The sequence below is a fragment of the Aulonocara sp. 'chitande type north' Nkhata Bay genome, linkage group LG7 (assembly GCF_057382095.1).
Source record: "Aulonocara sp. 'chitande type north' Nkhata Bay isolate Kocher_YH1m ecotype deep benthic linkage group LG7, A_spYH_male_GT1.1, whole genome shotgun sequence".
Classification (NCBI taxonomy): domain Eukaryota; kingdom Metazoa; phylum Chordata; class Actinopteri; order Cichliformes; family Cichlidae; genus Aulonocara; species Aulonocara sp. 'chitande type north' Nkhata Bay.
In genome coordinates, this window is record NC_141350.1 from 39040276 (window position 1) to 39052308 (window position 12033).

Genomic DNA, 12033 nt, shown 5'->3' on the forward strand with positions numbered 1-12033 from the left:
GTTCGATAATGTATAATGCTCAAAAGCTTTAGCTCTGAGAGCCGTGCTTAGAGAGTGCTTTGTAGTGAATCAGAATAGTCAACTCCCATTGAGCGAGAGCCGGCTCCTCAATTAATTTCCTTTCGCTGCTCAGCTGTCACACAGCGACACACAGTGGCTCAGCCATGCTCAAATCCCTCCACATTGTGGCATTTTATTATTTCGCCTTTCGCGCCCTTCAAACACAACTAAATGCAACCCGTTAGATTGAGCAGTATGCCCGGTCAGTAAGTTACAGAAATGTCAGCGACTTCGTCTGTCATAAAGTTTGCGTTCATAGAACACAAAGAGTTTTTGGTAAATGCAAAAAAGAAGCATTCGGCAAAGTGCAGGTTTTGCAAAGTCTCCTTGACCGAGACAGCTGGGACTACCTCAACCTTCCCATATGGAAAAGATATATATAAATCTTATAAAGTTTGTATCTGTCTTGTGTGAAACTTGTATGAAAAGCATATAAGAGTGAAAACAGATATAAGATCCCTTGAAAAATTATATAATGAAACTTGTATGTTTTGGATACTTACTAAAACAATGTATGAAAGTAATGCGAAAGTGGCCACTTTCATGAGTAAATCATGTAAGCCTTATATGATTTACTCATGAAAGTGGCCACTTTCATGAGTAATCACATATAAGTTTTTACTATTTCTTTTCCGTATGGGCTTCACCAGGCACCTGGAGCGCAAACACCCTCAAAGGTAAGCTAGCCAGTAGCCATCTATCCATCTTCAAACTCTTCTAACTACCTTTCCAACCTCAGATGACCAGGTCATGTTTATGTAATATTGTTATTTATAATGTGTTCTTCAAACCCTACGGTGGCCCATAGAGACAAAGCATGTACAAACTCCAAGACGCTTACAAATTCCAAATAGCATGCACAAACTCCAAAACACATACAAAATCCAAAACACATGCAAACTCCAAAACACGTACAAACTCCAAAACACGTACAAAATCCAAAACACATGCAAAATACAAAACACGTGCAAAATACAAAACACGTACAAAATACAAAACACATGCAAAATACAAAACACGTACAAAATTCAAAACACGTGCAAACTCCAAAACACATGCAAGCTCCAAAACACATGCAAAATACAAAACACGTACAAAATCCAAAACACATGCAAACTCCAAAACACGTGCAAAATCCAAAACATGTGCAAAATCCAAAACACATGCAAACTCCAAAACACGTAGAAAATTCAAAACACATGCAAACTCTAAAACACGTAGAAAATTCAAAACACATGCAAACTCCAAAACACATACAAAATCCAAAACACATGCAAGCTCCAAAACACTTACAAAATACAAAACACATGCAAAATCCAAAACACGTACAAAATACAAAACACATGCAAACTCCAAAACACGTACAAAATCCAAAACACATGCAAACTCCAAAACACGTGCAAAATCCAAAACATGTGCAAAATCCAAAACACATGCAAACTCCAAAACACGTAGAAAATTCAAAACACATGCAATCTCTAAAACACGTAGAAAATTCAAAACACATGCAAACTCCAAAACACATACAAAATACAAAACACATGCAAGCTCCAAAACACGTGCAAAATCCAAAACACATGCAAACTCCAAAACACATACAAAATCCAAAACACATGCAAAATCCAAAACACGTACAAAATCCAAAACACATGCAAACTCCAAATCACATGCAAACTCCAAATCACAACGGAAGTGCTCCAGGACGCTAGGGGCAGTGTTGAGCTCGATTTACAAAATAAACGGCAAGTTTGTTGCAAACACATGGGCTCTAGTCTCCGTCGCGCTTCCCAGGTTGCCTAGCAACCATGATACTAACAGCTGGAAACGTGTCATACAACTTTGTTTGACAGAAATGAAGGAGAACATATTTTTTTCATTTGTTTGTTTGTTTCTACAAGAGCTTTGTGTGATTTGATAAGTATCTGAGGCTGAGACCATAGGACAGTAAAACATGATTGTTGGTCTTCATTTCTGTACTGAACAGTCATTTAAGATTAGCTAGTAAATAACAATTAGCTAATGTTGTTCATGAGACTAAAGTCATATCACTTTGGTAATGTAAATATAATATGGCCAATATTATGGTTATTATATTAGTCATTATTAGCTATTACAGCAGTGAACATGAACTCTGTGTCAAATACTGAGCTTCAGTACAGATTCAAGTTGCAGTTATTTACAGTACATGTCTTACCACCTTAAATCTTCACTCAAAGACAAGTATATAGGAATGACTGCCAAATTTATTTGCCACTGAAGCAGAAGGATGGCATCTGAATAAAACCTCTCTTGACATGCCTAGATGACATTAAAGCTTGGTTGGCTCTAAACTTTTTAAATTTGAATGAAAAGAAAACAGATTTGTTGGTGTTTGGACCCAGTGGCTCCTGTGAGTCCTCTTCTTTTCATTTGGAACCCCTGGAAGTTTATTTTAAACCTGTTGTTACTGCCCTTGGTTTTAAGTTGAACCAGTCCATTTTTATCATTTAAGGCGACTGGCAAGAGTGAAATCTTTTCTTCCTAGGCAGCACTTTGAAACCGTGATCCATGCTTTTATTTCTTCCCCTGTGGACTACTGTAACGCACTTTATGTGGGGGTCAGTCAGTTGTTACTCTGACATCTGCAGCTGGTTCAAAATGTATATTGACAGTGCATATATAGGTGTATTATATATAAGAGACAAATGTTGTTCCTTCAGTATGTTGGCAATACTAAATTTGGCTCAATGCTTACATACATGTGTAAAAAGAACATGTACAAGCTGTGATAACTGTTTCTGATAGAATGAAGGGTAGACTGATATATTAAACATTCCTTTATTGGGTTAGAAAATCAGACCATGTCATAACTGCTTTAAGTCATACAGAATAGATATCAGAGCCTTAAACAGGCTGGCTTCTGCTAAATGGGTCAAACTGGGCAGAAAGTATACAAACACGTAACATCCTTATAGAATATGATGTAACACTATAGATCAACTTACCTCAGAATATATAAAGCATATAAACAATTACAGCAATATGATGCAACAAACACAGCAGTGCTACTAATCCAAAATACTCAAAGCTTCATAGAACTGAAACAAACATTTATTTTTAGTTCCATTCTGCTGCTGATACATACTTTATTTTTCTGAACATTAAACTTGTTGCTTCCTTTCATAGTGTGTAACCTGAATGCCCTGGGTACTTTCTCCCACACTGAAAACACTGGAATGATCAAATTATTTGAACATTACCTAATAAGACTGATTCAGGACAGACAATTAGTTATGTTAAACTTTCTTAGCAGTCCTTCACAAACAGGGAACAGTCTGTCTATTCTCTCCATCTGTCAGCTGCTGCTGGCTCTTCCTCCTCCTCTTCCTCACATACTGCTGAGTTTGTCCTGGTGGATCATCAGGGGTGCAAAGCCTCACAGATGATGTGTAGCAGTGGGTCCCTCAGTCTGTCCTCACTCTGGACACTTGCAGTTGTCACACATAGAAATCAAATGTGTGATAAGCTGCAGGATTCAAACACAAGTGTAACTTATAAACACATGTTCATACTTTTATTCCACAATCAGAGAGAAAGAAAAAAAGAGAGAGTGCAGGACAGACAGACAGGTGACAGTCTCAGGTGTATACACTGCTACAAAACAGCACACGAGAAGGAGGATTTAGTGTTTGTGTTATTACGAGTGCTAAACAAGAAGAATTCCCAGATGGTACAGTGGACACGTGTGACTCCTGTGATTAAAGCATCTTTCTTTCAGCTTAACGAGTGAACCGTCAGCTGACTGACATGACTGACTTTAATTATGCATAAAATCATCACATTCTCTGTAAGATTAAGCTCAGCTATTGAACGGCAAATATTTTGAAGTAAAGGCTTTAAAACCAAGTTAGTACAAACGTCGCTAATGTCACATAACTTTCCCGACATGTTGCCAACAGTAATGTTTTAATGTTCTTCATTATAAAAACATTTGCACATAAATAAGTGACATAATATTCAGTACTTACTTCTGAAAGTTTACTCTTCGTCCGCTCCGCTTCCGCCGTTTTTTAAATTATCCACACCACCGCCGGAGCTATGAAGTCTGGGATATGTTGGGCCATGAAGGCTACACCGACCCATCCTTAAAATTCAGGGAAATTAAGGACGCATTTGAGGGCCGCATGTAGAGCAGCCTTTGAATTGGGACAGTCTTCGTCGTGTCACTGTGACGTAATCGGCCTTAAAATGCGGCCTTTAAGGCTGCAGACCCCAAATCCGGTCATTGGTACTTCCTGGCTTGTGTAGTTACTAGGTAACAAAAGCTCAACACTGCCCCTAGCGTCCTGGAGCACTTCCGTTGTGTTTTGGAATTTGCATGTGTTTTGGGGTATGCATGTGTTTTGGATTTTGCAAGTGTTTTGTATTTTGTACGTGTTTTGTATTTTGTACGTGTTTTGTATTTTGCATGTGTTTTGGATTTTGTACGTGTTTTGTATTTTGTAAGTGTTTTGTATTTTGTACGTGTTTTGTATTTTGCATGTGTTTTGTATTTTGTACGTGTTTTGTATTTTGCATGTGTTTTGGATTTTGTAAGTGTTTTGGATTTTGTACGTGTTTTGGAGTTTGCATGTGTTTTGTATTTTGTACGTGTTTTGTATTTTGCATGTGTTTTGTATTTTGTAAGTGTTTTGTATTTTGCACGTGTTTTGTATTTTGTACGTGTTTTGTATTTTGCATGTGTTTTGGATTTTGTACGTGTTTTGTATTTTGCATGTGTTTTGGATTTTGTAAGTGTTTTGGATTTTGTACGTGTTTTGTATTTTGCATGTGTTTTGGAGTTTGTAAGTGTTTTGGATTTTGCATGTGTTTTGTAGTTTGTAAGTGTTTTGGAGCTTGCACGTGTTTTGGATTTTGTATTTTGTAAGTGTTTTGTATTTTGCATGTGTTTTGTACTTTGTAAGTGTTTTGGATTTTGCACATGTTTTGTATTTTGTAAGTGTTTTGGATTTTGCATGTGTTTTGTAGTTTGTAAGTGTTTTGGAGCTTGCACGTGTTTTGGATTTTGCATGTGTTTTGTATCTTGCATGTGTTTTGTATTTTGTATTTTGTAAGTGTTTTGTATTTTGTAAGTGTTTTGGATTTTGCACATGTTTTGTATTTTGTACGTGTTTTGTATTTTGCATGTGTTTTGTATTTTGCATGTGTTTTGTATTTTGTAAGTGTTTTGGAGCTTGCATGTGTTTTGGAGTTTGTAAGTGTTTTGGATTTTGCATGTGTTTTGTAGTTTGTAAGTGTTTTGGAGCTTGCACGTGTTTTGGATTTTGCATGTGTTTTGTATCTTGCATGTGTTTTGTATTCTGTAAGTGTTTTGTATTTTGCATGTGTTTTGTATTTTGGACGTGTTTTGTATTTTGCATGTGTTTTGGATTTTGTAAGTGTTTTGGAGCTTGCATGTGTTTTGTATTTTGTACGTGTTTTGTATTTTGCATGTGTTTTGTATTTTTTAAGTGTTTTGGAGCTTGCATGTGTTTTGGAGTTTGTAAGTGTTTTGTATTTTGCATGTGTTTTGTATTTTGTAAGTGTTTTGTATTTTGCATGTGTTTTGTATTTTTTAAGTGTTTTGGAGCTTGCATGTGTTTTGGAGTTTGTAACTGTTTTGGATTTTGCATGTGTTTTGGATTTTGTACGTGTTTTGGAGTTTGTACGTGTTTTGTATTTTGCATGTGTTTTGGATTTTGTACGTGTTTTGGAGTTTGTGCGTGCTATTTGGAATTTGTAAGTGTTTTGGAGTTTGTACGTGCTTTGTCTCTAGGGGCCACCGTAGTTGCCCTACTAAACCAGTCCAGTGTGTAGGGGCTATTTTAGCATTATTAGACACAGTTATTTTGTATTGGTGTAACTTCAGACTTTATTGAGTAGTTCATTTCTTGTCAATACAGCTGTGTCTGATAGCTGACTGGCAGGAGGAGGCTTAATGCAACCTGCAAAGTTAATGCACAGACATTTTGTCTTTTGTAGATTCCATTCAACTGTTTTTCTGTTCTTGTTATTTAAGGTCTTGCAACCCTGAACACTCCAGTATTTTCATTATTACTAGTTGTGCCTAATGATCTATATGTGTCACACTGGATTAGATTAGGTTCTTTTGTATGCAAAGGTCTGCCCTCATTGATAGGTTTAAAATTACTGTGCTTGTAAGATACAGTAGTTTTTGTGGTTGAATAGAAACCGATGTTTTACAGATTCCTATTTCCCTGTTTTGTAGGTACTTGGAGTACAAAGCAGGATCTGCAACATCAGTGATAGCGGTCAATCCCACACAGCCTCAATTATCATTGTTTGCTCCAAGCATCCACTTATTTTCCCCAAATTCACCCAGGCAACAGGCCATCACCCAGTCCATCCTCCAGGACCCTATAGTTGGATGCTCTCTCCCCCTGTCTATCGTTGAGAATCCACATTTTAGACACTTCCTGAATGTCTTGGATAGCAAATACACTCCTGTGTCTAGAACCACCTTGACAGAGAAGCTGATACCTCACCTTGTCACTAAATTGAAGGGTGACATAATCAAAGCCCTGGAAGTCCAGCCAAATGTAGCAATAACAACAGACCTCTGGTCTGACCGGAGGCTTCGTACTTTCCTGGGAGTTACTGCTCATGCTGCCTGCAAGAACAAGGACTCTTACAGTTTACAATCATTTTTGCTTGACAGTAGGCGTTTCACAGGGAAGCACTGCGGCGAACGAATCGGCTCAGCATTTGACAGAATAGTTGAGGAGTATGGCATTGGCCATAAAATAAGCTACATTCTGACGGATAATGCATCCAATATGAAGCGGGCCTTTAAAGTCAGGATGCCAGAAGTAGAGCACCCTGAAGGTGACAGCAGTGGTGACCTCGATGATGAAACAATGTGGGAGGATGCAGAAGGTTCTGATCCATGGTCAACGGGTGAACGTCTTTCTTGCTTCGCCCACTCGCTGCAACTTGTAATCGGTGATGGGATGAAAGAGGTAAAGGCAATAGCTAGAGCCATTGCCAAAGCCAGCAAGTTTACAAACCTGCTGCACAGCAGTAGTAACCACAAAGACTTGTTTGAGGCACACTTTGGCTCCAATAAGTCCATCCCAGCAGGAAACAACACCCGCTGGAATAGCACCTACAGACAGTTAAAGGCTCTGATCACACTTGACCACGGGGCCATCACTGAAATGTGCAGCAATACAGAGAATTTAGTGTTTTCAACCCGAGAGTGGGCTCAGCTGAAAGATCTTTGTGCTTTGCTTGAGCCTTTTTCTGATGCAACAGACCTTACAGAAGGTGACTATTAGCATGGTGGTCCCCACTGTTCTGGACTTGAAGAATCATCTTATAAAGATGGAAGTACAAATGCCCCAGGCCGTAACTATAGTCAGGGCACTGAAAAGATCCTTAGAGAAACAGTTCTCTGGAATTTTCAGGCAGATTTGCATGGACGAAAAGGATCCAGAAGAGCCGTTTAGCCATCGGATCTACTTCCTTGCCACCATGCTTGACCCCCAGTTTGGACTGACCTGGGTAGATTTAGATGTCCAAAATGGTGAAACCGGACCAGCACTGAAGAGGTTCAGAGATTACCTTAAAAAGTCATTAATAGGTGACTGTATAATAATAATAATTTATTGTTATTGTTGTTTTTGTTGTTCCACTTATTATCACTGTCTTTGGTTTTATAGCATCATTAGAAGCATCCTGTCTAATCCTGTCTTTGTGTGTGTGTGTGTGTGTGTGTGTGTGTGTGTGTGTGCACCCTTTTCCAGACCTTTTGATCACAGAGGTAGACAGAGACGGACCTGCAGCACCAACAGAAGAAGACACAGAATTATCAGATAGTGACTCAGCGCCACCCCCAAAACAACGTCTTCTTTCACGCTACAAGGCATTTAGGTTGCAACGCAGCACAAGCCAGGACTCGAGCACTGATGCACAAATAAGCAAGTACCTAGACAGCATAAATGACTCTGTGATGCACTCACCTTTTGGTCAAAAAACAAAGAGCGTTTCCCCAGTCTACACAGTGAGGTGTGCACATGTCTTTATATTGTTTGATTACAGAATTTTACTTAAAATGGTGTTGTTTGACTAAATAAATGTGACCATTGACTTTTAAATAACATCTGCATATCACTTTGTGTTGACAGGCCTTATCCATTTTAGGGAAGTTGATATCATACAGTGTAATTTGACTAGTACTACTACAATAGGACATGATGCAATTTCAAGTTTATAATCTTCAGTTTGATGTTACAATTTTATCTATATATAAAGTATAACTGAAACCAGTTACATATTTCATATTTTACAGTTGTTGGAGGTGATCGCTGTTTTGTCAGATGACTTTGGGGCCAGTCAGTACCATCATGTCAGCCCTTAAAAGCACACAAAAGTTAGTCTTTTTTGTCCCGGTCTTGGTCTCGTCTCAACTTGCCTGGGGAGAAGCTGATTTTATCTTAATTTGTTCCTTGGAATATAATGTAAAAATATGAAAATCCTTTATATGACTCTTGCTGAATGTGTCCACTACAGAGCAGCAGAGGGCTTTGTTTTGAATGAATTGATCTTTTGTATTAATGAAGGCCCAGGCTCTATCCATTTCCCTTACCCGATGTTTCATTCTAAAAGACACCTATTTACGCAACCAGGATGTGTGTGGGGGCCAATTTCTGGCTTATGTCTTCCACATGCATCACTCACTCTCTGTTGTGTGTGTGTGTGTGTATGCTTTTCCAAAGGACATCTATTTGCACAGCCCCAATGTGCGATGGGAGGACATCATCGGTCTGGAGGATGCCAAGCGATTAGTCAAAGAGGCCGTCGTTTATCCCATTAAGGTGCGGCCGCTACCCGAGCATGCTGGTATTTCAGCTCCGGTCGCCCATCTTCGATTCTGAATACATCTCTTTTAAAGGGCTTAAAGAGAAGGAGGGCAGTGGGGTCAGGCCAGTCTATTAGAGTGACATTAAATCTATACCTGGGATATTATGGTAACACAGATACAGAGATGGATAGGAAGACACATGTGGCATGCCATGTAGAATTTATTATACACAGCCACAATCACACAATTTGTGCTTCTGCAAATAGATAAAAACACGCACACACACAGAAATAGATGCACACACTTTTGTCATCATCGCCCAGACCTTTCTCATGGATATGATGACAACAAATCAGGTTGTCTGCATCCTCTTGACATTTACAGACGAAGATGAGGACTGATGTGTCCATCTCCTTGTATATATTCTGCTGGCCTGTTTTATTGAACATCGTCTCTCTGCCTTCCCACAATCCTAAACTTTTGCTTCCATTATTATTCATTCTCTGAGCTATAGGTCAGTTTGGTCATTTCAGCCAGCCTGTGTTTGCCACCTAAAATTTAAACAAATTTGTTGTGTGTGGTATTTGCAGCACTGATCAGCTATAAATCAGACTTATCAGGTTTCTTTGCACAGAGCTCAGTTTGCTATTGGTGTGCTGAAAATGGAAATACAATGTGTTCTCATACTGAGCTAGGATGTGATTTACTCAAGTTGTATCTATACTGTTTTGTTCATGTTTCCCCCTCATTCTTTGACTCAGTCTCTCCTCCTCAGTATCCCCAACTCTTTACAGGCATCCTGTCTCCATGGAAGGGTTTACTGCTCTATGGTCCCCCGGGTAAGGACTCAAGTGCAGGGTCTCACTATGAAAACTTCACATTCCCTTACCCACGCAGGTACAGGTAAGACGTTGCTGGCCAAGGCCGTAGCTACAGAGTGTAAGACAACCTTCTTCAACATCTCAGCTTCCAGCATTGTCAGCAAGTGGAGGGGAGACTCTGAGAAACTGGTCAGGGTAGGCTGTCAGCTATGGGAAGAATTTTACAAAAACATGTTTGAATACTATACTTTGTGTTTCATTTTTTGAGGTCTGATTACACTGGTCAACACTGAAATTGTTACTGACCTAAAAAGGTCCTAATCTGTAGTGTCTTGGTGTGTTGAACACAAATATGAGCATGAAAATATTGTGTTTGCTCTCGTTTGGAAGATATTTCATATAGTTTTTTTTTCTATGTTTCACTGTGTACATTTATCCAGCAGGACTGTAACAACATCCTAAATAAGCATAGAATGATGTAATATTGCATCACATTGGATAATACCATCATGTACACATCATCCAGAGTTTATTCCATTATTTCCTGAAGGAATGCAGTACTACTGCCAGGCAGCTGCTGAAGTAAGCTGACATCAGCAGTGTACTATACAAAGCCTAGTTGGAAAATTTGAGAAATCTTTCAGACTTCATGGGATACAGCTTAAGCTACTGTTACATAAAACTGTCATTATTCTATCCATTTAGTTACAATACAGAACACTAATGCCTCAAAAGTGTGTTAATACTGTGGACAATTTTTGCTATATTTGTGGGGAAATGACATTTGCCAACCAGAAGAAAGTATCACTTCTCAAGTGAAGAAGTCATATCGTCTTTACTTTGGATGCAAGATTGGCGATCAAGACAAGCCTTGGGCCCCGCATATATGCTATGCTACATGTACAACACAGCTTTCGTAGTGGTTACATGGCATACATTCCGTGATAAACTAGAGCCAATTTTGCATTTTGACTGTCATATTCGTTTTGAGTACATAAAAACTGATAAGAAATGACTCATTTTATTTCAGTAACATGACTTTTGTACAATATGTTGACCGTGTATGTAGTGTAAATGATTTAATACATGTGTCTGCAGGTTCTATTTGAGCTGGCCAGGTACCACGCTCCATCCACCATCTTCCTGGATGAGCTTGAGTCAGTGATGGGCCAGAGAGCAGCATGGGGTGACCTTAACCACGAAGTGCAGTAAAATGTAGATGTGCCACTGCTGCTGTCCACAAAAACTCTGTTCATTGCTTTCAGAGGCGAGCGCGAGGGGAGTCGCAGGATAAAGACCGAGTTACTGGTTCAGATGGATGAGTCTTACCTCTTCACCAGCTTGCCAAGCCATGATGTCTCACTGGCTGAATGTAGCTATAACAAATGAGCTGGTGGTAGAAACAGATCTGCATTGGTGGGACTGATGTCGAAATAGTCACATCCTATAAGTATCTGGGAGTTCAACTGGATCACAAGCTGGAGTGGTCTGCCAGCAAGGATGCTTCCTACAAAAGGGGTCTGAGCTGGCTTCACTTTCTACGAAGACTCAGATGTATGCAGCAGGCTGCTCTATATGTTTTATCAGTCTTTTGCTGCGAGCACCATCTTTTTTGCTGTAGCATGCTGGGGTGCAGGCATCAAAGCAAAGGATGCAAACAGACTGAAGAAATTCATCAGGGAGGCCGAGTCTGCTGCTGGCATGAAGCTTGCCACCCTGGAGGAGGTGATCAGTGACAGAATGCTGGCAAGACTGCTGGCAATCATGGACAATGACTCCCACCCCCTTCATAACACACTGGACAATCTGAAGAGCAGTTTCAGCAACAGGTTCCTTCAACCTTGCTGTCTGAGGGAAAGTTACAGGAGGTCGTTCCTTCCCGCTGCAATCAGACTCTTTAATTCATCCACTTGGGTCAGGTCCACAAATGTGGAACAGAATTAATCACACCTCAGTGCACCCTGTCACTTTTGTACACATGACACATATTTGCAAACATACTTGTCCTTTTATATTTATACTTATATCTCTATATTTATCTTAATATTTATCTACCAGTATCTCTGTTTCTACACTCATTTTATATGAGTGCTTGTTGTTTGTTGTATATTTGCTGCTATGACAACTCAATTTCTCTCTGGGATTAATAAAGTTTCTCTGATTCTGAAAGTCAAGACTGACCTCTACAACAGCCATCTTCTCTGTCTTACTTTGATTCTCTTTTACAGATGACACAGACATGCCCGCCATCCAACTGGAAACTGTAACAACGGCTGATTTCCTGAATGTGATTGAACACACCAAACACTC

The 12033-nt window shown here is 39.4% G+C and overlaps 1 protein-coding gene and 1 pseudogene across 1 annotated transcript; both read left to right on the top strand.

The window, feature by feature from the left end:
* Positions 1 to 279: 279 nt before the first annotated feature.
* Positions 280 to 8245, top strand: LOC147325688 (E3 SUMO-protein ligase ZBED1-like; annotated as a pseudogene).
* A 383-nt stretch (positions 8246 to 8628) lies between these two features.
* On the top strand, positions 8629 to 10950 carry LOC147325689 (katanin p60 ATPase-containing subunit A-like 2). The gene is made up of 4 exons (XM_086300312.1): positions 8629 to 8915; positions 9678 to 9741; positions 9800 to 9918; positions 10822 to 10950. Exons 1-4 carry the CDS (start codon positions 8655 to 8657, stop codon positions 10933 to 10935), a joined length of 558 nt encoding a protein of 185 aa, XP_086156438.1. The 5' UTR covers positions 8629 to 8654; the 3' UTR covers positions 10936 to 10950.
* The last annotated feature ends 1083 nt before the right edge of the window (positions 10951 to 12033 follow it).